The sequence below is a fragment of the Moschus berezovskii genome, chromosome 7 (genome assembly GCF_049115385.1).
Source record: "Moschus berezovskii isolate FMDL1 chromosome 7, NW_MosBer_1.0, whole genome shotgun sequence".
Lineage (NCBI taxonomy): Eukaryota > Metazoa > Chordata > Mammalia > Artiodactyla > Moschidae > Moschus > Moschus berezovskii.
This window is the reverse complement of record NC_142466.1, coordinates 69,297,214-69,324,177: the sequence shown is the minus strand read 5'-3', so window position 1 is coordinate 69,324,177 and position 26,964 is coordinate 69,297,214. Positions and strand designations below refer to the sequence as shown.

Sequence of the window (26,964 nt, the reverse complement as noted above, 5' to 3'; positions counted from 1 at the left end):
CTTTGGCCACCTTTCTTCTGCCAGATAGGCTGTTTTCCAGCTTCTTCCTTTGTGGCATCTTCCCTCAGCTCCTTCAGTCCATACTGAAACGTCACCCCCTGCAGAAGGCTTCCCTTGCTGCTGCTTAAGACAGCGGTCTCTCCCACCAGCTCCAAGCCAGGCGACCCTGCTCCATGTCCTTCGTGGCACCCACACTAGACTGTGAGCTTCACGGTGTGGAGGCCAGGTTTGCCCACCATACTCTCCCCAAGACCTGCATGCAGCAGGCACTCTGTCAATGACTAATGAATGACTGAACACACACACGTGCGCAGGCACATGTGCACATCTGCACGTACAGGGCCGCTGCCTAGCGACAAGGAGGCCCAGGATGCCCACAACTGCCCTCCAGTGGGGCTGAGCCTCCTCAGGGCAGATGGGTTTCAGGATATCAATGGTGGGGGTCTATCCCTGCTGAACTCTGACCCCATCTCTTCTCCGCAGATGGTATCATGGAGCCATCAGCAGGGGCGACGCTGAGAACCTGCTGCGCCTCTGTAAGGAGTGTAGCTACCTTGTCCGGAACAGCCAGACCAGCAGGCACGACTACTCCCTCTCCCTGAAGTGAGTAACCTTGGCCACCCCTGGCTGTCGGCAGCCTCCCACGATGTGCGACCCAGCCCGGCTGTCTGGGGCAGGAAGACCCGCCAGTGTCCCCCCAGGGAAACTTGCCAGCATGAGTTATTTCAAGCCTTGATTTTCCAATTTGATCTAATTCTCCTGGGACACAGAGAAGTTTTTATATTCTTCATTTCTGCCTCCCTTGAAGAGGAGGGGCATTTTCCTAGGATTTATATTAAATATCCAGGAATAGCTTCCACATCTGCCGTGAGCCAGGGACTATAGAAGCACTTAGCATGTCTCGTCCCTCCTTCAAACCTCACAACAGCCCTTTGAGGAGAAACATCTTGTCCCCATTGTGCAGATGAGGAAACTGAGGCTCAGAGAGGGGCCAGGGCTGACCCAAGGGGGCTGGGTCAGCACTCAAGGCCGGGTGTTTGACGCCCCACTGCTCCTGCTGCCCCCGTGAGAACCACCCTTTCCTTATGTTCTTGGCTACTGTTTGGGAAAGTCTCCCTTTTACGTGTCACACGAAGGTTGTAAGGAACCCCATGGAGAGCCAGGAAGAATCTTGCTGACATGATCACCTGCAGCTGCTTTGTAAGCTATTGGGTCTTTGTGATCCACAAGATGTTGCTTTCAGGATAGGTGGCCCTGAAATAAGAAAAGGGTTTTTTGATTGAGGGTTTCATCCTTCAGTGCTGTTGCTGGATGGAACCCAACAGATTGACTAAAACCCATTTTACAGATAGGAAAAGTGAGGCTGGGAGAGAGTAAGGATTTAAAGAGTTAGTGACAGACCTGAGATATAAATCCAGGTCCTTCAGCCAGCACAGACCACCAGGAACAATGTAGCCCTCTGCCTGCTTTCTTTCTACTCAGCTTGCTGTTATTCGAGGCCAGGTGATGCAGAGAGAACTGCTAGGACGCAGCCTGTAGGAGGGAGGATGCGTGGGGACATGGAGGAACCACCAATCTCTCAGTGATATCAGGGCAGGAGTGGTAGATGGGGCGTTGTGGGCAGTTGGATTCCAGGTCAGCAAGAGGTGTGGTTCTCTAACCCTTCAAGCCTATCAGGAATCAGAGCTGCCTCAGAAGGTAGTGAGTGTCTCATCACTGGGGATGTACAACCAGGAGCTGGACAACTGCCTTGCCAGGGAAGACGTTGAGGGGATTTCTGAGCCTCTGGGAGGGCACTCAGGGCAAGCAGCACATGGATACTTCATTGTCCACCATCAGGCCTGACGGCTTAGAATCAGGCCGGTTTTATTGCAGTCAAGGAGAATTCAGTATGCTAAACTGTAGCTGGGCTGGTGGCAGCCAAAGTGGCTGTCCCTGCCTAGGGGAGAGGGCAACAGCGGGGAGAGGTGCACACCGCTGCTGTGCTGCCAGGGTCAGGGGTCTTGAACTCCCCACTGCTCCATGCTGCCCCTTTCCGTCCCCACTGTGCAAGGTAACTTAGCAACCTGGGTGCCCATGAATGATGCTTCCAGATCTTCACCTTCCTGCCTCAAGGTGTACTGTGCCTTTCTGGGCTGCAGGAGGTGAGAGAGGTGAGTGACATCAGAGATGGGACTCCATGTCACCATCCATCCTTCCTTGCTGACCCGGACAGACTGTCCACTCCCTGGTCTTCTTCACACTCATCACACTGGCCATCTCTGAGCTCCTCAGTGTATTTCATTCTTCCTGGAATTCTGTCATCTGGGACCAGGCCAGAAGCGTCTTCCCTAGAGGACTGATTGAAGGCACAGAGGAGGGGGTGGGGCGCCCCACTCCAGCCCAGTCATTCCTGTGAGTGGCAGGGATCCATCGCGCCTCTGTTTATTCACTGGGAGCACACGAGGAATCTTGAACCAGGGGTGGGAACTACTCACACCAGCAGGGCCCACAGGGTCCGCTCCCCAGCACCCTGAGCCCATGCCGTCCATCATGCGGACAGACGCAAATGCTGGCTCACAGGTGGGTCTTCAGAAGAGTATGTGTGTTGCGGTTCTAAGGGCGTAGTTCCCTTTTCACCCTGGGTTTGCCCCCTTCCGTGGACCCTCCTGCTCTGTCACAGGCTTACAGTCCAGGGGCCGGGCTTTCCCACTCCTCGTGGAGCTGACCTCGTGGCCTCGGCAGCCGTGTCACCTTTCTGAGCCTCTGTCCTCACCTGTGCACGAGAGGCAGTGCTGTTCTCCATATAGACAGAGAGGCCCATCAGTGTCCCTGGCTCTCCGGATTTCCCCTGGCTTGCTGTGGCCGGATCCCCTGCACCTCCCAGGCAAGGGGAGAAGGTGGGGGAGACTGAGGGCGCAGCTCAGGGGGACCTGTGCTGGGGCCTGGATCAGAGCACTCTGCCATCAAACCCGGGTTTGTCTTCCTGCACCCGTCCTGTCTGTTCTCATTATCAGGAAGTGCAGTCTGGATGACTGGTCTCTGCCCACGGATGCCGAGGTCGAGGGTTTAGTTTTGCATGCTTGTCTAGAGCCATTAGATCCCAAATGCCAGAGGGGTGGTCTTACCTGGTCAGCTTTCCCTCAAAGGAGGCCAGAAGTGGGGAGGAGGATTGAGCAGTCCATTGCTGACCAGGGCAACCTACTAAGGAGATTTGGGCTTATTTTCCAGAGCAGCCCCAGTAACCAGTTAGGCTGCCAACCAGGGAGAGACACCTGGCATTCATCACCTCAACCCCAAAAGAAACTGCCCTGGTAGTGCCAGCTTTGCCAGCCACCATGGAGGTTTGGGGTCTCTCTGATGCCAGAGGCTGCCTGGCAGGGATGGGGTGGGGAGTGGCATTATCAGGATTGCAGTGCATATTGACATTGGAATTCTGGCTATGTTGTTATGTGAGCCTTGGGCCCTGCTGCAAGGGTGGTCTGGGGAAGAGAGAGAGTTTGGGGAAGTGTGGCCCCAGAGGACAGGGCTCATCCATCCGTCCCTTGGCAGATACTTAGAGCCCTGGGTACCAGGCACGAGGCTGGGCAGAGGAGGGAGCAGAGATGAGGTCAGTCTGGTCCAGGCAGCAGAGCTCCTGGGCCTTGTTGCTTGCAGAGGGCTTGGGGGCCAGAGCTGGCATAAGGTTGGGAGGGTCTGGAGAAGCCGCAGGGCAGAGGTACATTGAACCTTAAGGAGAGGGTAGGTATTCCCTAGGAAGGGACAGTTGGTCCAGTCCCTTGGCTTTGTGGCCAGGGAGGCCAAGACACAGAGGGGACTCACAACCGACCCAGCTACCCAGCTGCAAGTGACCACACAGACAATAGTGATGGTGTCTGCATCCCACTGTGGGGACCAGTCAGATCCCTGGACCAGGCCAAGCAGCCACCCACGTGCCCCTTCACCAAAAACTTTTCCCTGTACCCATGGTAATCCAAGACGGTGCCTGCCTTCCTCAGTTCCTGACATCCCTCCACGGCAGCCGCCCCCACCATGAAGCAGTCTCGCCGAGGTCCCGGCTTGTCACTTTTCACTGTCCTCAACCCCTTCTGCAGAACTCTCCCATCTTTCCATCTCCAGCCTGACATAGCAGGGCATTGGGCCATTGGCCACCAGCACACACCATTGACCCCTGGTACACTCACTCTAGCCTCAGGAAAGCAAAAGGTTGAGTTCTTAGAAGCTGGCAAGAAAACATCACCCTCTTACACAGTTTCCTGTCTGGAAAGGCAAGCAGTGGGAGAAAGGGATTTAAAAAAAAAAACCGCATTAAAAGGGTTCTTTAGGCACTTTGGACTATGAATGACTCTTTGCAAGTTCTAGTTTTGTAAGTTTTTGCAAAGAAATCTGGACAAGATGAAGGAAACAGGACTTCAAAGACTGAAGGGTTTACAGCTGGGAGGCAGGCAGAGCACCAGGGCCTCCTTGTGTGCTTGGGAAGGGGGCAGATAGAGTGACCCTCCTGGCCTCAGCAGAGATGCCCCTGCTGCTTTGACCTGGGCCCAACCCAGCTCTCTTTAGGCCCTGAGCTGCCGTCCCAAGTAGGGTACACAGCCCCAGGGAGGCCTCTAAAGGTGCCTTCAGCTTTCAAATTCCCACAGGCAAACTGTACAACAACCTTGCAAATGTGGCCCAGATTCTGACCTCAAGAGTCATTTCTGACCTTCCCATCAGATTGCAACTCAGCCCTGATCTCTCAAGAGTCTTCCTCGGTCCATAAGCTCTGTCCCTTCAGTTTCTTGTCAATTACTGGGCTCCAGTCTCCAGGAGTTCATAGCCCAAGTGGGGAAGAAGTGGCATTTACACCGGTAACTCAAATATTCACAGAACATGTTTAAAGCTACCTAAGGCAGAAAGTGTCTTCCCCTGATGGCTTAGACGGTAGGAGACCTGGGCTCAATCCCTGGGTCTGGAAGACCCCCTGGAGAAGGGAGCTCCAGTGTTCTTGCCTGGAGAATTCCATGGGCAGAGGAGCCTGGTGGGCAACAGTCCATAAGGTTGCAAAGAGTCAGACACGACTGAGCAACTAACAGTTTCACTTTTTCACTTTTCAAGGCAGAAAGTGCTCAGGTCTGTGAAAGAGGGAAGGAACCAGAAGAGGGGGTATTGGAAGGCTGGGCAGGTCTTAGACTGTGGACAGGGCAGAGGGGACAGCCAGGCAGAGAAGATGGCACAGAGACAGGAAAATGCAGAGCTTGTGTAAGAATAACGAGTAACATTGGCAGGAACCAAGGAGAAGGGCGGCACTGGTCATCCAGCTGAGGAACTGGGGCTCTATCCTGTACATCAGGGAGCATTCCTGAGGCTTTTGAGCAGCCTTGCAGTCATGTCCCCAGAGCTGTGCTCTAGAACCATTCATGAACCGGGAGTCGAGTGGGGCAACACTCTGCCTCCTTGTGCCCTCACATGTCCACAGACGTGCCACCAAAGCTAGCACAGTCCAAGAAATGGATCTCCTGGGGGAGATCACTTTTAAAGATGTAGAGGGAGGGACTTCCCTAGCAGTCCAGTGGTGGAGATTCTGCACTTCCAATGCAGGGGGCTCGGGTTCAGTCCCTGGTCAGAAACCAAGATCCCACATGCTGCATAGTGTGGCCAAAATTTGTTTTTTAAAAAAAGTAATGATGTAGAGTGAAAAGCATGGGCTCTGCAACCAGTGAGATACATGGGTTCAAATCCTTGCTCCACTCTTAACTGCTCTGTGGTTCTAGCCAATGAATTTACCTCCCTGATCATCACTTGGAAAGCTGTGTAGGCCATTCTCATGAAGTTCTTATAAAAATTAACGCAGCCCAGCAGGTTCAGCCCACAGCAAGTACTCAGTATATGCCAGTCTCCACTCCTCCCAGCTTTCCCAGAGCCTTTAGAAATTGCCACGGAGCCAGCATGGTGGACAAGGCTGCACCGGGTCACACGCCCTGGGGGTGTGTCTGGGCTGTAGCTGCCTCTGGATGACTTGCGCCGGTGTCTTTGTCCCCACCTCCAGTGCCCATAGAAAGAGGGTCCAGCGTTTGATTCATAAATTTGCTTCCAGGTAAAGGTCACCATGGTCAGGACAAGCTTCTCTTTTCTGCTCTGTTCTAAGGACAGTGGGAAGGCCCCACCTCCTTCTTCATGTTGGGAGGAGGGGGCAGGATAGTTTATCAAGAAAATGCCTCCTGGTCTGATTGCCAGACGAGGCCCTTCAGGTTCCCGCCTGGAGCTGGGAGGTTGTGCTGACCGCTGGGCAGCCAGTCTTCACCCAACAGATGCTCCCTGGGAGGGGGGTGCGCGTGGCAGGGCCAGAGATGACGGGCTGTGTTCCAGGGGCGCTGGGGGTGCATTTCTGTCAGCGTTGTTTTTCTTTCTTCTCTCCCCTCATTGATTTATATGGTAAAGGAGAGAGTTTTCAAACAGTAGGCATGTCTGGGTCTTGGCAGGCGGGCAAGTGATTAATCTTAGTTTGTTGCTGCTGACAGCCAGGAGCAAGAAATAATAACAGTTTGTAGGGTGGGGAGAGGTGGGGGAACGTGGAAAGACTGCTCGCCCTTCGATCCTCAGAGGGAGCACGGACTTCACTTCCTTCTGCTGTCTGAGCACCCCTTGTTGAGCGGACGTCTGAGGCTTCCACAGTGGCTGCTCCCAAGGGCGAGCCCCCAGGGTGGTCTCACCCCCCAGGGTGGGCTCCCAGACCACAGTGGAGGCTTCCCAGCCATTGTGGGCTTCCCTACCCAGCATGACCTCCTGCCCCAGAATGTGGGACTCTGTCACCACTTGCCCTCCTCCCCAGCCTGCCCCTGAGGGCTTCAAGGAAGGCAGGTATGTACCGCCTGGGGCACTGCCCAGCTCTGATGACCGGGGCCCTAGTTTCCTGGCTGTTTGCCCCCATGACCCCCTTACTCTGTACCTCTCTGAGCTGCCAGGTGGGTGTGAGGGCTGGAGGAGGGGGGATACCAAAGAAACAGAGGCGGGGGTCAGGCAAACTGGCACCGAGGTAGCTGGCTGATTCCAGGCAGACAGTGATCGCAGGAGAGGGGCGGGTAAGGAAGGGTTTTGACCTGGGCCTTGGAGAAGCGAAAAGCAGAGGAGAAAAGGAAAGATATAAGCATCTGAATGCAGAGTTCCAAAGAATAGCAAGGAGAGATAAGAAAGCCTTCCTCAGCGATCAATGCAAAGAAATAGAGGAAAACAACAGAATAGGAAAAACAAGAGATCTCTTCAAGAAAATTAGAGATTCCAAGGGAACATTTCATGCAAAGATGGGCTCTATAAAGGACAGAAATGGTATGGACCTAACAGAAGCAGAAGATATTAAGAAGAGGTGGCAAGAATACACAGAAGAACTGTACAAAAATGATCTTCACGACCAAGATAATCACGATAACGTGATCACTGACCTAGAGCCAGACATCTTGGAATGTGAAGTCAAGTGGGCCTTAGAAAGCATCACTACGAACAAAGCTAGTGGAGGTGATGGAATTCCAGTTGAGCTATTTCAAATCCTGAAAGATGATGCTGTGAAAGTGCTGCACTCAATATGCCAGCAAATTTGGAAAACTCAGCAGTGGCCACAGGACTGGAAAAGGTCAGTCTTCATTCCAATCCCAAAGAAAGGCAATGCCAAACAATGCTCAAACTACTGCACAGTTGTACTCATCTCACATGCTAGTAAGGTCATGCTCAAAATTCTCCAAGCCAGGCTTCAGCAATATGTGAACCGTGAACTCCCAGATGTTCAAGCAGGTTTTAGAAAAGGCAGAGGCACCAGAGATCAAATAGCCAACATCCGCTGGATCATGGAGAAAGCAAGAGAGTTCCAGAAAAACATCTATTTCTGCTTCATTGACTATGCCAAAGCCTTTGACTGTGTGGATCACAATCAACTGTGGGACATTCTGAAAGAGATGGGAATCCCAGACCACCTGACCTGCCTATTGAGAAACCTGTATGCAGGTCAGGAAGCAATAGTCAGAACTGGTCATGGAACAACAGACTGGTTCCAAATAGGAAAAGGAGTACGTCAAGGTTGTATATTGTCACCCTGCTTATTTAACTTCTATGCAGAGTACATCATGAGGAACACTGGGCTGGAAGAAGCCCAAGCTGGAATCAATAACCTGAGATATGCAGATGACACCACCCTTATGGCAGAAAGTGAAGAGGCACTAAAAAGCCTCTTGATGAAAGTGAAAGAGGAGAGTGAAAAGGTTGGCTTGAAGCTCAACATTCAGAAAACTAAGATCATGGCATCTGGTCCCATCACTTCATGGGAAATAGATAGGAAAACAGTGGAAACAGTGTCAGACTTTATTTTTGGGGGCTCCAAAATCACTGCAGATGCTGATTGCAGCCATGAAATTAAAAGACGCTTACTCCTTGGAAGGAAAGTTATGACCAACCGAGATAGTATGTTAAAAAGTAGAGACATTACTTTGCCAACCAAGGTCCGTCTAGTCAAGGCTATGGTTTTTCCCGTGGTCATGTATGGATGTGAGAGTTGGACTGTGAAGAAAGCTGATCGCCGTAGAATGGTGCTTTTGAACTGTGGTGCTGGAGAAGACTCTTGAGAGTCCCTTGGACTGCAAGGAGATCCAACCAGTCCATTCTAAAGGAGATCAATCCTTTGGTGTTCATTGGAAGGACTGATGCTGAAACTGAAACTCCAATACTTTGGCCACCTCATGCGACAAGTTGAATCACTGGAAAAGAGTCTGATGCTGGGAAGGATTGGGGGTGGGAGGAAACGGGGACGACAGAGAATGAGATAGCTGGATGGCATCACTGACTCGATGGACATGAGTTTGAGTGAACTCCGGGAGTTGGTGATGGACAGGGAGGCCTGGCGTGCTGTGATTTATAGGGTCGCAAAGAGTCGGACATGACTGAGCGGCTGAACTGAACTGAACTGACACAGCTGGGGATGGGCAGGGTAAGGAGCTATCCATGCTGAGGAAACAGCAGACCAGGAGGAGAGAAGCTGCCTGCTTTCCAACCCAGTTTTCAGTAGATCCAATCACTAACCTCCTCCCCTATCTCCCCAGATTAGAGGCAGCTGTAGCAGAAGACACGAGCTCTGGATCAGTCTGGCGTGGGCTTTTGAACCCCAGCTCTGCCTCTTACTAGCAGGATGGTCTTGGACAAAGGGACTTAGCATCTGTGAGCCTCGGTTTCCTCGTCTATAAAATGGGTTTTACAGAGGTACTCATGGAGAGATCGGACAAGGCAATGGCAAGCCACTCCAGTACTCTTGCCTAGAAAATCCCATGGATGGAGGAGCCTGGTAGGCTGCAGTCCATGGGGTCGCTAAGAGTTGGACACGACTGAGCGACCTCACTTTCACTTTTCACTTTCACGCATTGGAGAAGGAAATGGCAACCCACTCCAGTGTTCTTGCCTGGAGAATCCCAGGGACAGGGTAGCCTGGTGGGCTGCCGTCTATGGGGTCGCACAGAGTCGGACACGACTGAAGCGACTTAGCAGCAGCAGCAGCATGGAGAGATGGTATATGTGAGTGCTTGGCCTGTGCCCAGCCAGCAGCAAGTTAGTGGCAGCTCACTGTCTTTGTTACAGACTTTGTTCCAGCCATGAGTTATTGAGAAAAGACCTTGGTGTGGTCAGTACCTTGAGAATTACCTGACTGTCCATGCCCACATCCACTCCCCTTTATGGTGATAGGATCTTAGAGTTCATACAGGCTACCACTTGAGAAAATCCTGCATTGCTATGACTGAGACAAATCACTGAGAGCTCATGTTAAATCCAGGCTGCCCTCTTGACTATGTGACCTTGAGTAAGTCACTTAACCTCTCTGATCTGCCAGTTCCTCATCAGCTCCTGAAGATGATGACCACCTCAACAGGCATGCAAAACTAAGGCCAGAGAGAGGAAGAAGCATGTCTGCCTCCTAGCTTCTCAGCCAGGCCCTGTGTTTTGGCAGCATCTGCGTCAGCCTGAGACAAAGAGCAAGCAGGGGAGGGGGGTGTCTACGTCTTTGCTCTTGCTACACTGAGGGTTTCACATCCTTTCAGGGCTGATGGAGGGAAAATGAACTTTCTGCTCAATTAGTGGACAGCATGTTTTCGCCTTCTCTAAAAGGTTTAAAGGAAATGGTGCAATTAGGAGCTACTGCTGTAGGCAAAACAAGAGGCTCCTCAAACGTTCTGTGCAGGAGACGAAATGAAAACAGTGAACTTTAGAGACAGAGGTTTTCAGAAGCCCCATCTGACGGTGGCTGAATCTGGAAGGCAGGTCAGGGTGGAGGGCTGGCTGCCGAGGAGGCTGCAACAGTTCAGCAAAGGACTCAGGCAGTGGGAGTAAACAGAGGTCATGTCTTGGTAGAACCGAAGCGGATGAGAAAGAGCAAGTAGCCTGGGGCCTTGTTCCGATTTCTGAACAGCCGGGTGAGTGGTGGCTCTGCCAGCTGCAACACGGGCCTGGAACTATCAGTTTTGAAAAACCCAGGAAGCTCATCCTAACTCAGGACGAGTTTTCATTGCTGCCCCAAACCCGGAGGCAAGAGGTGCCTGCACTCACACTGCCAGCCCTTTGTCCAGAGCACCTGCCAGTCTGGCAGCACCCAAGGTGCCTGCTGATGGGCTGGAGTTTCCCTTCCTGACCTGCCGCGTCGCCCCTCGCAGCCAGGCACACAGCATTGCCCTTTACTCCCCCGAGATCTCCCTAGTCCTCTCCAGCGTCTAAGCCACCCGATTACATTTCCAGCTGGTTTTTAATTATCTTGTATCAGCCCACATAAATCTGCCTGTGTGGCTCGCCTGCCGGGTGGCAGTAGGGGAGCGGGGTTGGGGGCGGGGTTCCAACTGCCCATCCATCGCCAGGAAGCCTCTCATGCCCTGGGACAGCTTCCTTTCTGAGGCACTGGTCTTTCCAAATGTGAAAAACATTTCTTTCCAATCACATTTCTAACATCTTGTTAATAGGATTTATTTAACAATATTTTTGCAAAAGCCATCTGGGAATGGCTTGTTTGGGAACTTGGGAGGGCATGTGCGTACTGCAGGCCCAGGCCGTGGTGACAGATAACAGACCTCATACCTGCCATCAGAGAAGGAACAGAAACATGGATGCAGTCAGGGGCTAGAGGATCAGGGCCTGAATCCCACTGCTTCCACCAGCTGTGGGGGTCACCCAGCGAATTATTTCACGTCTCTGAGCCTCACCCCCGAGGTTCAGGGATACATCAGAAGGGAGATCTCTTTGTAAACCCCGAGTGGCTGTATAAATTCAGGTGGGGTTATTTATAGAGACTTGTGCCTTCCCCAGGAAAGTATGGGGGGTCTTATTTTGCTAATAGCTAAGTAAATAACTGGATGTTCCCCAGAGGAAATATGACCAGCCCCCTCCTTGAGGCATTTGGTGGGGCTTGAAGCACCCGGCTTCCTTCAGTAAAATCTCAAGGTTTCCTGTTCCCCACACCCTCAGACCCTTGCAACCAGAAGAGTCTTGCATTATCCAGGTCAAGACCCTGGCTTTCGGATGAGAGAAACAGGCACAGGAAGGGAAAAGGACCTTCCCAAGGTCCCGCAGTGAGTTGCTGGCGGAGCCCAGATGTCTCAACTCCCATCCCAGGGTTATTACCCTTCTGAAGCCCCAGAGCACTATATTTTCTTCTCTCATTTTCTCCATAAATGTTCTTGGTATTTGCGGCAGATTTATAAAATCAGATGTCAGATTTTATAGCTCTCGTCTTTGCTCCCACAGTTCAAATTCTAAAGCTATAAAAATGATGTTTTGCTGTGTCTGAGTGTGTGTCACACTCACACATGCACACATTTTGTGCCTCAAACCCGTCCTTTGCTGAGCACACCCCACTCCCACACAGTGAGCAGCCATGACCTCCTTCCAGCCTAGGGTGCTTTCTGCCACTTTTAATGCCTTTTTTAAAAAAAGATTGCTTCACCCAGGAGGAATATAAGAAACAATTGGTTTTGGCAAAGCTGGCTTATTAGAAATGCTTTAATTAGAACTTTTTTTTTTTTTTGCTATTTTCCTTTTGAAAATCCACATGCTGCTCACAGCTCCAGGCGGTTTGGGGATCAGCCTGTCACATTCTCAGCACAGACTTTCAGGGCAGGGGTGACAGGTCTGCAGCTTAGGTGTCACTGCTGCATTCCCACTGGGCACCAGGCCTCCAGCTGGATAGGGAGACAGAGGGACAAGAATAGGTGAGGGCTGTGGTGGAGGGAAGTGTGGCAGGGAATAAATAAGGGAAGAAGAAAGTGAGTCTGACTGGTGGCATCTTGGAAGGCTTCCTGGAGGAGGTGGCATGTGAGCAAGGCCTAGAAGGATAATAATGTATTGGGAAGTAACAGCAAGGTAGAAGGACGATTAGGTTTGGCATTAGAGGAGAGGTCTCTGCAGTGTCCCCTCTCCCTGTGGTGCCAACTTGAGTTTTCAAGTGTCCCCTCCATGTCAGCCCCCCTTGGCCAAGGTGACTAAACATTTGGCCCAGGTGGACAAAGATGTGCCTTATAAACTCTGAAGTCCTGGTCAGCTCTCCTTCTCTCTCCCCATAGCTTTCTTCATTTCTGTCCCTTTCTCTCTTGCACAATTCTTTCCCATCCCCCAACTTGTTCAGAGTAGTTGTGTGCCCATCGTTTCCACCTGACACTAAGGTGTATAGCCCACTCTGGCTGAACACAGCCTCCCGGGGGAAAATGCATTTACACAGTGCCAGGTAGGCACTTTGCAATCCCTGGTACCTGGTGTTAGACACTGATTTGAAGAGGCTTCCACAGCGTATCCTCTAAGATAGGTAGACTTGTGCCAATAACAATGATTAAAAACTTGGGGCAGTTTATGAGTTCTGACACAAGTGATGACCAAACCACTGAAGCGGCAGAAGCGTGAGGTAGTATGTGCCGTGCACACCCACATTTCAAAAACAGTCTCCAAATGTGAACATAATCCCATTTTGAGTTCAGATTTTCAAACCAGAAAAATGCTTCTTCCTGTCCTGAATTGTTCCAATCTTACCCCCTAGAAATCTTCTGTGACAAAATGAGAGTTGACCATTTCACTTCTGTGGTAGTTATGCTTTTAAAAAGCCATCAGTTCCAATAGTCAGTAACTTTGGAACTCAATTACTTGCAGCCATGCTGATAAAAAACTATAATTAATGTGGTCAAACCCTAGCCAAATAATAAAATGAAAGCTTTGTTGTGTATCAAGGCAGAAATCAATTTCATTAGGGAGCAAAGAGCCAGCAATTTAATTTTGAGAGGACGCTCTACCCTGTGGACAGAAGTTTTCAAGAAGCTGCCAGAATGGATGCCCAACATGAGAGGATTCACCCTCCAGAGCCCAAATTACAAAGGGCTGATAGTGACCTTTCAGAATTACATTTGCAAACCTTCCAAGTGTGGCTCCAGCCAGTGGGCTTTTGCTTCTTAATGTTCTTGGGCTGGTGCCCTTTTTTGGTTTGGGACAAGAGGTGCATGTTGTCTGACCCACTAACACTCTAAAGCCAATGAGATCCTGTCCTTTGGGATCAGGAGGAGGAAGACAGAGTGGACTCTGGAGGTCAGCAGACACCAGAAAGAAGTTCAGCGAAGGCTTGGGGTGTGCACACGGTGGTGGAGTCATGTCCAGACAGCCTGACTAATGGCCAAGTGGGATAGACCCATGGGAGACACTGTCCACTTGCAGCCCCCAGCATATGAGAGAGTGAGCAGCAGCGGGGACCAGAATGGGAAAGGATAGGAGCTTCTGCCCTCTGAGGACAGCTGGAGAGAGGAGCAGCCTCAGGTCTATACCTGCTCTGTACCCCACTCTTCAGGAGGGACTTCCCAGGGCAGGTGGGGCAGCTGTGGCCTACAGGACTGTGCTAAGTCACAATTCAGCTCAGAACATAGAAGGACTTTCTCATGGGGAGAGCCATCGAAGGTTGAAAAAGGTTGTCCCTGTAAGGAGTGAGCTAGCCCAGTGCTGTGGGTGAGCAAAAAGAAAATGCTGGACGTGAGATGTGAATGTGGACTCTGCATCACCAGATAAGAACTAGAATGGTGCTTTTCAAACTTGACTGCATCAGAATCTCTTGGAGAGTGTGTTAAAGGCTGATTCTAGTTCCAGAGAAGCCCAGAAAGCGACAGGCTTAGCAAATCCCCGGGGACCTTGATGTAGGCATTCTGGGACACATTTGAAGAAACTCTGTGTTTGAGAAACCTGCACTTCTCTTCCAGCCCTGGAACTCTGGGGCATCTGCAGTGAAGGTCAGTCATTTTGTTTAATATCTGAAGCCATTCTTTCCTGATTGCATGGTGTGAGCATCTTCTATGTGCTAAGTTTCAGAGGTTTAGAAGTTTGTGGTACCTCAGTGATCGCCTTGTCCTCTCCCTTTGCTGTGTAGATGGGAAAACCAAGGCCCAAGAGGGCAAGAGCCAGGGGTGGGACCAGGTCTCAACTTCCTGTTCAGGGCTCTTTTCCCTTGCTTTCAGTGAGGTTAGGGAACATCATAAGATCTCCCCATTTCACAGATGAAGAGACTGTGGCCCAGATCCCCAGGGCTTATTGGGAGCTTTTCCACTGAAAACCACCAGTCACTGTCTTTCACATGATTTGCAAAAGGCCTTTGGCCAGGGCCACTTTGGCTTAGAGTTAAGTGTGTGCCTCTGAAATCCCAGGGAGAAAGAATGGATCCTCAGGTTAGAGGCAGGGCTGCTGAGCAAATAGATCTATTTTAGTCTGCAGTTTTTAAAGACCCTTCTGGATTTTCCTTCTGTACTTGTTTTTGTTTTTTTAAGTAAAACTGTGAGTTGGATCACATGCTTTGTGGGCGAGTCCCCTTCTTTGCTGTGCTAATGAATCAGTTGCTCAGTTAGCAAGGAAAGCCCCATCAAGAAAGGAGTTGGGTCCGCAGGATAATGAGGGTAAGCACCGTGCTTTAAGGACGAAGGTGCGAACTGGGGTATAGGTAGATTGCTGTATCCTTCCCGCTCCTGGCATGCCCGCCTCCACCCTCCACCTTGTACAGCATCACTGCCTTCTCAGAGCTTACAAAGGCTATGGGTAGTGCCCTATGGCTGATGGCACAAGGTGGGGGCCATATTGGGTTCACTGGAGAATGGGAACAAACCTCCACCCCTTTCTGGGTCTCATGTCATCTGTTAAATAAAGTCAGGGAAAGACATGGCCTCAGAAGCCTCTGCTTGGTGTCTTGTGTCCATCAGAAATGTTGACTGCAAAGCAATACGCACAGTACTGCCTTTGACCAGGATTTTTTAAGCAGAGAAGGCTCTTTCCTCATCATTCCCATTCTGTTTCCACGTGGACCCCGGTGTGTAACAATGTGCTTTTGAGAGTGTTGAGAAATACCACTCGATGTTTGGGAAAATTGATCTCGGGGATGTAAACACCATGCCCATTGTCATCTGGTGACAGAACTGGGGCCAGAACCCAGGCGTCCCACTTCAGCCAGGCAGGCTGCCCCGCTGGAGGACGTGGGCCTGCCGCCAACATGGCCACAAACAGCAGACCTGGCCGAGGGGGAGGCACACTTAGCGCTCAGCCCGGGCAGCACCTTCTATGAGGGCTCCTGCAGTGTGTGGGTGGAAACAAAGCCATGCCAGAACCCCAGGCCTTAGCACCTGCCAAACTCGCTCATGCCCCACCCAGCTGGGACCTCAGGACAGTCCTTACGGGTGGGCAGTGAAAGCTCCAATGAGGAAACTGAGGCTCCAAGAGAGGCACAGCTCAGAAGTGGCAGTCTGGGAGACTCTCAGACCTGGGAGACTCAGCCCAGGTCTGGGTCCCTCTGGATCTGCAGGCAGTGATTCCTTTGCCCTCGTCTGACCTTCCCCACCCCGTCATCTCCCTCTCAGCATCACCTGGCTCAGCCTCAGGTTTCCAGCTCCCCTTTTGCCTATGAAAACCACTGTGTCCTCCAAGTCCTCTCTGCGGCAGCTGGTGCTTGCCTCAACAGCTGCCTTTGCCCAGCATCTGCCCGGCCACTGTTCTGGACCTGCCTTCAGGTGCTATGTGTTCCCCCTGCACCTGCTGGTTGGAGTGACGGTTGGGGGTTGGTCCTTGGAAATAGCCTGGAACCTCTGCATCCGTTTGGCAAATTCTGTGCCATGTCTTCAGCCCTTGAATGAGGGGCCGGACGACTAACGTTTATCAGATGTTCTTGCTTCCTTCACATACACATTCTCGCTTCTCCCTCACATCTATTCTTGTTAGCCCCACTTCACAGATGAAGGATTTGAAGCACTGGTGACCCGTGAGTTGCCGCTGAAGTTTAGGCTGGGTTATTCTATGCTGTGGATCTGTCCTTTGCAGCATCCTTGACCTCCAGCTAGAGATGCCAGCGGCTCCCCTGTCTTCAGACATTGTCAAGTGCCCCCAGGAAGGAGGTAAACTTGCCCCATTGACAGCCAGTGCCCCAAGGAGAGTATGGGTAGAGAGGGGCTTGTCCTGTAGAAGGAGACACCCCCACCCCACCCCCCCAAGCCTGAATGCTTTCTCTCCATCCCATTGGCACAGATGTTAAGAAGCCTGTTTTTGCCACTGTGCTGTCCCCAAGCCCGGAAATTTGCTGTACCTGTGTGAGTACACCAGTCCTTCTGGCAATGCTGGTGCAGCTCCCCATGCCCCTGTGATGTCTCTCACTGGCTTGAGAACTTCAGCAGTGGAGGAACCCCCTCTATCTTTTCCAAACAAGAATGCTGAGGCCCAGGGAGAGGGGACCTGCCCAGCCAATGACATAAGTGGGATCAGAGTTTGAACCCAGGCATCTGACTTCAGTCCAGCCATCACCATCAACCCCATGTGCTTCAAACACAAAAGGATTTTCGTGTTCCTAGAAAAGTCCTTTCTCCTCTTCTTAAAGCTCCAAAACATTTCCCATGTCACCCTTCGCTCTGCATCCACATGTGCCATTGTGGTTTTCATGTGCTCTTGCTGAAGCCTATGTAGGGACCCCTACCAGAGGAACTACAAAAGTCATCCAAGCATCATTACCCTCCCAGTCACACGCCTCCAGAGATGGGAGGCTCACTTCCTCAGCCGTCTGGATCATTGCAGTCCTCCTGTCTGACACTTTGTTAGTCTACTCCTGAGAAAATTGCCCCCAATGGGTTCGTTCTGACCCACCTGCTGCATTTTGTGGCACAAAACAACCCTTGCTGCGAAAGTCATCGGCCAGCTCTCCTTCCCCCTGGAGATGGCTTTTCATCATGATTTACTGAAGATCTCACCCTGAGCCGCCAACTTAGAGCTTGAGAAATGCCTGGGTTTCTTGGGGAGGCTAGTTGCTGCCAATGCATTTATTGAAAGTCTGATTATTTGGTTGTAAATCAAGTCGTTTGGCTCAGCGGTGTTCACATTTAGATGTTTGTGCTCTATAACTTGGTGCACGTGTCTTTGGCTTGTCCCCCTGAAGGTGATTTCAGAAGGCGTGTGACCTCGTAAACCCCTTCCCCCAGCTCCCTCGACCCCTAGAACGTCTCAGCTGGAAGGGGCCTTCGTGCCCCCCACCCGATACATGGCACAGTTGGAGAACCCCACCACATGGCTATAAGGACTCAGAAAGCCCTGGTGTCCTCTCACTGCGATTCAGGCAGACTGCTTCTCCCTCTGGCCCTTGGTGTTCTTGTAGATAATGTCAGCCCTCCCAGCTTCTTTGTGAAGCCACAGGTTGGTCCAGTCACTGACCAAGGGCAGCAGTGGCAATCACGTTGCACACATTTGTTCTGCCAGGCTCCCAGGCCCTAAGCGGGACGTTCAAAGCTTGTGCAGGGCCATCCTGCACGCAGGAAGTCCTCAGGAGATGTCACCCCAGTGCCTTTTCCCTTGAAGGCCCCTATCACTGGAGGTCTGGGTGGTTTCTCCCACAGCAGCCCCAGGGCTCTCCCTGGAGCATGCTTCTCTGCAGACACTCACGAGTGTTTCTGGAGAGGCTTGCTCACAGGTGTGATGAGGAGGAAAAGTGTCTTCTCTGTAGACACTTTTCTCTGTAGACATCTCCCTGGAGGTCAAAGAGCAGATGTGCTGAATCAGAGCCATCTGCTTCCAGAGGCAGCATTGCCGCAGGAAGTACCTGTTGTGTGGGCCCCAAGGTGCCCATGGAGGCACATAGCCTCCTTCAGCCTTGGTTTCCCCATCTGTCAACAATGGCAGTTACACCAAGCAAAGTGTCAGCCTTGCTGCAGGCTTAAGTGAGATAGCATGTGGCAGCAGCTCGGTGCACGGTGGGGTTGAGCTTTTATTCTGCAGGGTCCCAAGGACACCCCTGGATGAGCTGAGGGACAATGTGCTGGAGCATCTCCGTGAAGAGAGCAGCTCCCCAACTACCTTTCAAAAGAGGTAAACCTGAGATCACACCTCTTGAGCGTGGATTCCTGTAACCAGGTCTTATACACTAATCCCAAAGGACAATTTCCTCGACTTCTCCCACATAAATATTATATCAAGTATTTTTTAAGTCATTTCATCATGAAAAGAAGCAATTTAACATAACTATTACCCAAGATTCTTCATGAAATATGCATCAAGCAATTAGGTCTAAAAGCGTGAGGTGAGGCCTCGCACCCTGCTCGGGCCGGCAGCTGCGGGCTGAGTGATGTTTTATTAAAGCCCGTGATTATGAGACGAGGTGGGGCCTGTTATTAGGCCTGACGCACGAGGCACGTTTGATAATCCTGGTTACAAGGAGGTGCTTTTTGTGATGGTAATGAGCGATCTGAACGCCCTGACAGCCCCAGCATCCCCAGCCTCCACCAGCCTTACAAGACTCATTAGACAGGTCACCCGCTGGAGACACCCCTAATTGTGACTTAGCTCTCACAGAATGTCCTATCAAAGGAGACAGGACTGACGCAGGAGCTTGGCAGGAGGTGGCAGCCTGTCTGAGCTCCCCGGGGACCCATGCCTTCTCAGAAGCCATGATGGGAAGGTGGCCAGGCCTGGAACCCGGCCCTGGATGCATGGTCCCTAGGCTACTTCTTGCTCCTAGAGCCCCACACATCCCTGTGCATGCTGGGTATCCGATGTACCCTCCATTCTCCCTGGGAATTTTAATCTTGTGCTGGATTTCCTCCTCTGAGTTGGCAGTTATTAAAATCATCCCTGGCAGCTGTTTTTAAATCTTCAGCTGTCATTAAGTGGCATCTCACTCGTGGGGACCTTGTGACCAGTCAGGATATATCACTGCAGCACACCTCCTGGGTGTATATTGACAAGGCTCTGCCCAATGTTTGCATTAAGTCGAGGTTTGACAGATTGTCTCAGAAAGAAAGCCCCACTCACCTCTTGAGGCCCACCAACTCTATGATGGTCCCTCCGTGGCTGGGGACTCCACCGGCCAGGACACACCATTCCTAGTCCCCAGGACGGCCATTTACTGCCAGCCCCTGTGATGCTCTGATCCGCTGTTACCCGCAGGGTGGGTACCATGGGAACTGAGCCTGGCAGTCAAGAAGACACCTGCTCAGGGTCTGATGCCTCTCACCCGCCTCCCGGCTGGCCTCACAGGAAGCGTTGGGGGCTAGGTTGGGCCCTCTTCTGGAGTTCATGGCGCTGAGGTCAGGAGCATGGGTTCTGGGAAAGGTACCCAGGGAGGGAAGCAGCAGCAGCTGATGGCTGTGTGACCCCCAGTCAGCTCCCTCCCGTCTGGAGCTTCAGTGTTGGGCACGTGGCCTGGCTCACAGGAAGTGCCCAGGAAACATCAGCCCTGAGAGCCATCCAGGCCAATGCCCTGTGAGACTGGGACTGGAGGCCAAGAGCAGCAGTGGAGGGGGCATGAGGCTGACTTGATCCCTTCCTGCAGGAAGCCCTCACCTCATGGGCAGCAGATTATGTGCATAGACGTGGAATCTAGGACGTTAGGTCTAGAAGCACCCTCAGAGGCCATACAGTTAGCCTTCCCGTGGGTCCAGTATGGGTAGAGACAGAGCCCAGTAGGGCCCAAGGAGAGCCTGAGGTCCAGGGAACCAGAGAGTGCAGTGTATCAGCCCAAGGGTAAGGGCCAATCCTGCAGGGACTCCAGCCTGAGGGCCAGCTCGTGGGCCTTTCTCCTTCTGCTGGGGACAGTCAGGCCCTGGATTCCGGGGTCACAGGTCTGAGTTCTCTGCCTTGAGCTCTGAACTTTGTGACTGCCTGCCCCCTCAGCGTAGCCCAGCTCAGGGTTGTAAACTAGTATGTACTGAAATACCAGCATCAGTGGAAAAACCAGTGGGCCTGGAGAGTCAGGAAGGACTGCAGGGAGGTTCCAGTGCCTGCCCATGTCTGTTGAGATGGAGACATCAATGTGGAGTTCCTAGTATGTGGTGACCTTGAGAGCCTTCGATCTGGGAACAGAGGAGCTTCAGCTTCCTTCTCTGGCTCTGTCCCGTTGCCAGCATCCCTACCCACTTCCCTCACTGCATATTTTCAAAACAACTGGTGTGAAAATATCCTATTAACCCATATGAGTTATTTTCTTTAACCTCCTTAGATACTAAATCGGTTCCCCTAGCGACCTCATACCCACAATGCCATGAAAGCTTTGGCACTCAGGCCAGCTCACAGCTAGTGAGCTCTAACACATCCTGTGCTTTGCAGCACCAGCTATAAAGCCCAAAATATCACCCAGGCAGACGGCATGACATGTCCAAGGCTACACCCACCCACCCAGGTCACTCACCTCTGCTCCAGCCCTGTTGTCCCCATACCCACCCACCACTTCTCCAGGTAAAACTGAGCACGTGGCCTCCAAGACTACAAGGCTTCTTAACTGTCCCCAGTTTTATTAGCCATATAATTTCAGCCCTGCATTCAAGCAGTTACAGACTCTTCAGCACAGATTTGCCGTCTCTCCACGGAGGTGGGTAGCAGGTAGCTGAGTCTTGGACTCAGAGGGAATTGCTCGTATTTTAAAGCACGCACCAGCTTAAGCAAGTGCGCCTCCTGCTTCTCAGATGAGGCAATTCTCCAGTGAAATGACCCTTCACTGAGGAGCAGAGCTTGCCACAGGCTCTGTAATTAGAACATTGTCAGCCTTAAAAAATCTTGATTTAAATTTCAGTTCTTTACAGGAATTATTCTCTCTTGAAACATAATTGCTCTCTGAACGATTTCCTTTAAGCTGAGGGTGACATCTCTAAATACATTATTATGAGCAGATGTATTACTCAGTGCCTGCACTTCATTAAGCATTTGCTCTGCCCATTTGAAAATGGTCCTGGAGTCCAAATTGATGCATTAATACAGCAGGCACCGGTAAGGGAGGAGAACCCAGTCCTGGATGGAAGAGATGTGGGAGCAGCTGAAACGAGAACCACAGCTCAGAAGGGCTGCAGGCTGCACATCTGTGTCCACACAGTGCTCTTGGCCTTACCTGGGATGGGCTTGGTCTCCTGGGAGCCGGCCCCTAAGGCTGCTCACAAAGGATGGGCTCTGGAGAAGGCACAGGAGGTCAGAGCCCCAGCTTTCTCACTAAGTGACACAGTAAATTTGGACTGTGTTTTGGAAACCAAGCATCCACAGGTGTGGTGGCTAGGCCAGGCTTGGAGCTGAGTGAGCAGGGAAAGGGCAGTCTGAGCAAAAGTGGGTTGACTGGGGGTTAGTGACCCGATGTGGTCAGAGTAGTCCTCAGTGGGAGGTGGGAGAGGTCCACTTGGGCCAGGCGGAAGCGGCGCCCCACACAGCATGCATGTCACGGGCTTAGGACTCTCTGCTTTGATCTCCGAGGAACCCACCCACTGCCCGTTTCAGCAGATCACTGTGGGCCCAGAGCCTGCACCCTGCTCTGGAGCTCCCAGGGGAATCGAGAAGATGGATAAGTAATTACAGTTCAGGAAGGCAAGTGCTGATGGAGGCATTATATCCTCAGTGCAGTTGGAAGAATGAAGGAGCTCTGCCAGTGGGAACTTGGAAGACTTCCTGGCAGAGGAGACATTCAGGCTGGGCCTTTGGTGGAGGCAGGCAGGGTTTACTGAGCAGGGAGAGGAAGCATCAAGAGGAGACTGCCAGCTTTGGGGCAAAGCTGGGGAACACATGTTTTCCCCACATTCCATTGGCTACAACTAGTCACATGACAACAGTGGGTGCAAGGGAGGTTGGGAAATGTAGTCTCAGGCCGGGCAGCCCTTTCCTGCTGACCGGCCCCTATTATTGAAGGGAGAGCATCAGTTTTTTGGAAACAATTCACCTGTCATCCTGCCACACTGTAAACTGGGGGTGATAACCCCTACCCTGCCCACTTGTCAGGGCATTGGGAATTTAAGCATGGTGCCTGCCAGGCAAGGCTTAAATTCTCCTCTGCATCAGTAATAGGGAGAGGAGCCAAGTTTGGGGGTTTGCTTGTTTTCCTGAGGAAGTCCCTCAAATCTCCTGAGTTTTGACGACTCTCCTGCAGCCCTGTCTGCTGCTACGATTGAGGGTCTCTCTGGTGAGGCCACATTTCAGCAAGGCCTGGGCCCCATTCCTGGCTGGGAGAGGGGCAGATCAGGGCTGTTTCTTGTCTATCCCAGACAGCAAGGAGTCTTCCACACCTCAACAGGAGATTGGCCAGAGGGAGAGCTCTCTCGGGTGATGAGTGTGAATTCATGACAAACTGGTTCCGAGCAGAAGCGAGAGGCTCTCTGGGAACTGCTTTCCTGAGGAAGCCTCGGCCCTCCCACCCGCTCCCTCCTCCCGAGCAGCGTGGCGGCCTCGGCCTCCCTCATTCTGCGGATCCTAACAATCTCTGCGCTTTGTTCACAGGAGCAACCAGGGCTTCATGCACATGAAACTGGCCAAAACCAAAGAGAAATACGTCCTGGGGCAGAACAGCCCTCCGTTCGACAGCGTCCCAGAGGTCATCCACTACTACACCACCAGGAAGCTGCCCATCAAGGGCGCCGAGCACTTGTCCCTCCTCTACCCCGTGGCTGTGCGGACCCTGTGAGCCCCGCCGCGCCGAACCGGGGCCCAGCCGTGGAGGAGCCGGTGGCCCCGGCCGCTGCTGCCAGCCGTGTCCAGTTTGTGTCGTGTGTATGGTACTAGCACAGCACTGCATGTCTTAGAATGCTGTCACCACTCGCGGGGGCTGGCGAAGGCCCGGATAAAGACTGAAGGACAGCCAGCGCGCCACCCCAGCCCCCACCTCCCAACCCCCTCCTCGAGTTTCTGTGAATTAAAATATTTGCAAATCCAAAGAGATGCCTTCCAGGATGAACAAAGGAGAGCCGCTCCGAGGGGCGGGGGCGGCAGCTCCCGGGGTCGCGGCTCTTTGTTCTCCTGCCGTCAGGAATTCACACCTGTGTACCCGGCCGCAGTTTTTCCCACTGGGGCCCCCCTGGTGCTGGGAGCCAAGTGCTGGTGTTATGAGAGCCCAGGAGGCCCCGGACTCCCACCTCCCTTCTGGTGTGTGTGTGTGTATGCGCGCGTGAGCACATTGGTGGGAGAACACGACCACACACAGATGTAAGCCCACTAATCCACTTCTAGTCACTCAGTGTAATCATTAGATCTCCAAGGGATCGTTGTGCAGTCAAAAAAGGATTCAATTATTTATGAATAGGGTGTGTAAATAAAATAGTCATTTAATATATATTCTTATCCCTTTTTTTTTTTTTAATATATTGCAGTGGGTCTCTGAGGGGGGCAAGTGCTTACCTGCGAGTTTCGTTCCCAGAGCAAGGTGCAACTCCTCTGGGCACGTGGGAAGGAGGCAGAGCCCCCAGCTCAGGGCAGAGGGGTTTTCTTTGCCACCTTGAGAGTCAACCTACAGGAAGGGGCATTCAGGCTCCACCAGTGGTAGCCTCAAATGTTGATCCAGCATCCATGCTCCCTCTTCTGCATACAGCCACCCCGTGATGGCAAGTCTGTGTTAACCCCACAGGCGCACAGCACCCAGCAGTCTCTAAAGTGCTCTCACCATTAGCTGGGGTCAGTGCTACCCCATGAGGCACTTCACATGTGGGGAAAGGGAGGCTCAGAGAAGGAGAGTGATTTGTCCAAGTTCACACAGTCCACAAGCAGAGGAGACTCTTGAGCCAGTTCTTTGTCTCTTGCTGTCACCCTGCTCCTGGAAGAAGGCAAATCCTGACCTCTCGGGGGACATGGAGTCCTCTTGGTCATCTGTACTACCTCCACACAGATAGGAACATCTGCACACACACCCCCACACTCCACCCCCATCTTGCCCCTGCCCTTCATAGGAGCCAGATCCTTCTCATACAGAGCAGACACTCAGTGAGGTTGCTGTTACTGTTACCTTTCCTTTTCCTCCAACCCACCCACCACCATACCACAATTAAATGCAATGGAAGAAACGAAAGAATCTCATGGAACAGCATGAAAGGCATGGCTTTCACCTACTGAAGGAGGTGCGAGGGGTCCAGATACATCACGAGTTTCAGCACCTTCACCAAGCACATGTCATCCTGCCTGCCAGTGGACTAAGAGGAATGGAAGTCTGGTCACCATCATCCCCAGTAGGAGGGGGCTGAATCCAGCTTGAACATCACCAGCGCTGCCAGTCCTTCGAGATACTCCCAACTCACTGTCCAGATAGGAGATGGAGGCCTCATGAGAGGAGAGGACTTGCCCTTCCTGCCCGTTAAGCCAGTGCAACGCAGGACTAGAAGCCGTGTCCCTTTAGGTGTCTGGTGGGTTTTAGCAGGCTGTGGCCAAAGCTGTTCCCTTAGCATCTGCTTCCTGTCCAGTTCAACCAATCAGGTCAGTCTCCTGAGTCCTTGTCAGTCCAGGCAGCCCCAGCCCCTCCCATCCATGAATCCCACAGGCCCATCCGCCTCATGGTTGCCTCATTGCCTGTGACCTGGGCCTAGTCTCCAACACCTCAATCCTGACCTTTCCTTTTCTGTTTCCAAAACATCCTTTGAGGCTACAGTACCTAGAGTGATTCATGTTTTCTTCTTTTTTTTTCTCCTAGTGAGTGAGAAATTGAGTGAAGTGTTGGCACTTGTCCAAACAGAGGTGCCAAAGGAGAGTGGATCCCTAGGACCCAGTTAGAGATTGGAGACAGGGGAGGTAGCCCGCCGAGCAGGGCGTTGGGGTGAACCTCACAGTAGCCCCTCCTCCACCAGCAAATCCAGATTTCCTACAGGGCCCTTCCTAAGAACCACAGGTCAGGTAGTGCCCACGACCATTCTCACTGAACAGACTTCAGAACAGACTTCTCCTCAGAAAAGGCTCCACCCCACGGTCTGAGGGAAAACAAGGCTGCTTCACCCTCTGTTCTTGCCTTTATTCTTTTAAGGGATTCCTGGGCCCTGCCTCCATCTTCCTGAAGTTTCCCTGGGAGGCCCAACCTCCAGCTCCCCTTGGGGACTGAGGTCGGCAGAGGAGCCAGTTTACAGGATGGGAGCCGCTAAAAGGAATTTTTTTCCTTAATTTTATGAACCTCTCCCTCTTCTTCCTCTGATTGTGGCCGTTTCCTCTGGCGGCGTGTATTCATGTTTTCTTGGACAGCTAACAATTGAAACAGCTTTTCCCTTTCAGAAACACTCACATTCAGGTTATTGGCGTTGGTTTGGGTTTTGTTTTGGCCTTTTTTTTTTCATCTGCTGCCAATTAATGAGGGGGAAAATGAGCTGGATTTCTTAGAGGGAAAAAAAAAAAAAGCAGATCCCTGCCACACAATATCCCGCCTCAGCATTTTGTCTCAGAGCACAGCCTCCAACTCCTAACAGGCCGCGTTGCTCAGAGCCACAGGACTGTTGGGGTTTTTTTCCCCCTTTTCTTTCTCTCCATTGATGGCTTCATTATTGACCATAATGCCCCAACCACTTGAGCAGTAATGTCCTTGAGCACCGAGGAGTCAAGGCCTTTTGGGCAGCCCCTCCAGAGCAAGATGGCGGCCCAGAAAGAAAGGAGGCTTTGTGGGCAGAGAGGGCCCACCTGCCTGTCAGGAGACAGGCTCACAGAGCAGCCCTTCTAAAGAAAGAGGTGAAAAGGCCCCTCTTCAGAAGGCTGGGCCAATCCCAGCTGAGCTGTGCCGCCCCTCCCAGAGCGGCTCTGGTGGGCAGGCAGAGGGCCATCTTGATGTAACTTCCAGCGCGGGCCTGGGAATCAACAGGTGGAGCCCTTGGTAGATGCTCTGCTTCTGCAGTCACAGACCCCGGAGATTGCCTTTTTAAGGTTCAGAACACCGAGCTCTGACCAGCTCTCCAATACACACTCAGGGAAGCAGCTGATGTCACTTGATCAAGGGCCCAGCAGGGACAGCCAGCCAGGCTTTCCATGTGCTTCCACAGACCCCAAGGCCAGTGCCTGCAGAATCGGGCAGACAGGGCAGGCTGGCATTTGGAGTTGGCCCATCGATGCCCGTGAAGGGTCCTGGCGGGATCAGATGGTCATCCAGCAAGCTGCCACGTCTGTTCTTTTACCTTCCACCAGCGATTACTGGCAGAGACAAATGGGGCAAGTTGCCCAGTGGAACCAGCACAACCCAGAGCCCAGATGCAGGAGCACCTTCCAGAACCCCACAGAGACCCACTCAGGCACCCCCTGGGCATGGACAGCCCCAAGCCTCTCCCCTTCTCCTCCGGGCTGTTGTGTCACTGCCAGGAGCCTTGTGACCACCACCTCCTGCTGAAAGTGTCCTGTAAAGATCTAATTCTGTGTGATGAACTGTATGATAATGTATATTTAATGTGAAGCTTTTTAATATACACGTGTTTTGTTTAAACTGTACCTCACTGAGCCTGCATGTTTTCTTTCTTTCAAATGCAAACGTGTGCCCGGGGTCTAGTTTGATTGCCTTCTTCTTGCAGAAGTTGAAGTTCTGCCATCATTCCCCAAAGATGGATCGTTACAGGAAAAAAGGAAACTTCCTGCTTTGTAATTAGGAGGAAGCTAGAGCCCTAATGAGCTCGTTAAGTGAAAACAAATTAATTTGTTCAGCAGACATTTGTTGAGTCCTTGGGCCTGGTAGATACAGAGAACAGAACCCAACCCCTGCCCTCAGGAAGTTTCCAGTGTGGGATGGGGGGAACAGGCAACTACACGTGATGCAATAGAGGCAGGCCG

At 52.1% G+C, this 26,964-nt stretch overlaps 1 protein-coding gene across 1 annotated transcript in view; it reads left to right on the top strand.

Annotated features, from left to right (window-relative positions):
* SHB (SH2 domain containing adaptor protein B) overlaps window positions 1–26,628 on the top strand; it is a 141,182-nt gene extending 114,554 nt beyond the window's left edge. The window contains exons 5-6 of the mRNA XM_055427087.2: window positions 484–603; window positions 22,693–26,628. Of these exons, the coding sequence (XP_055283062.1) occupies window positions 484–603; window positions 22,693–22,876 (304 nt within the window). The 3' untranslated portion in view covers window positions 22,877–26,628. The remainder of the gene's footprint in view (window positions 1–483; window positions 604–22,692) is intronic.
* Window positions 26,629–26,964: the final 336 nt, after the last annotated feature.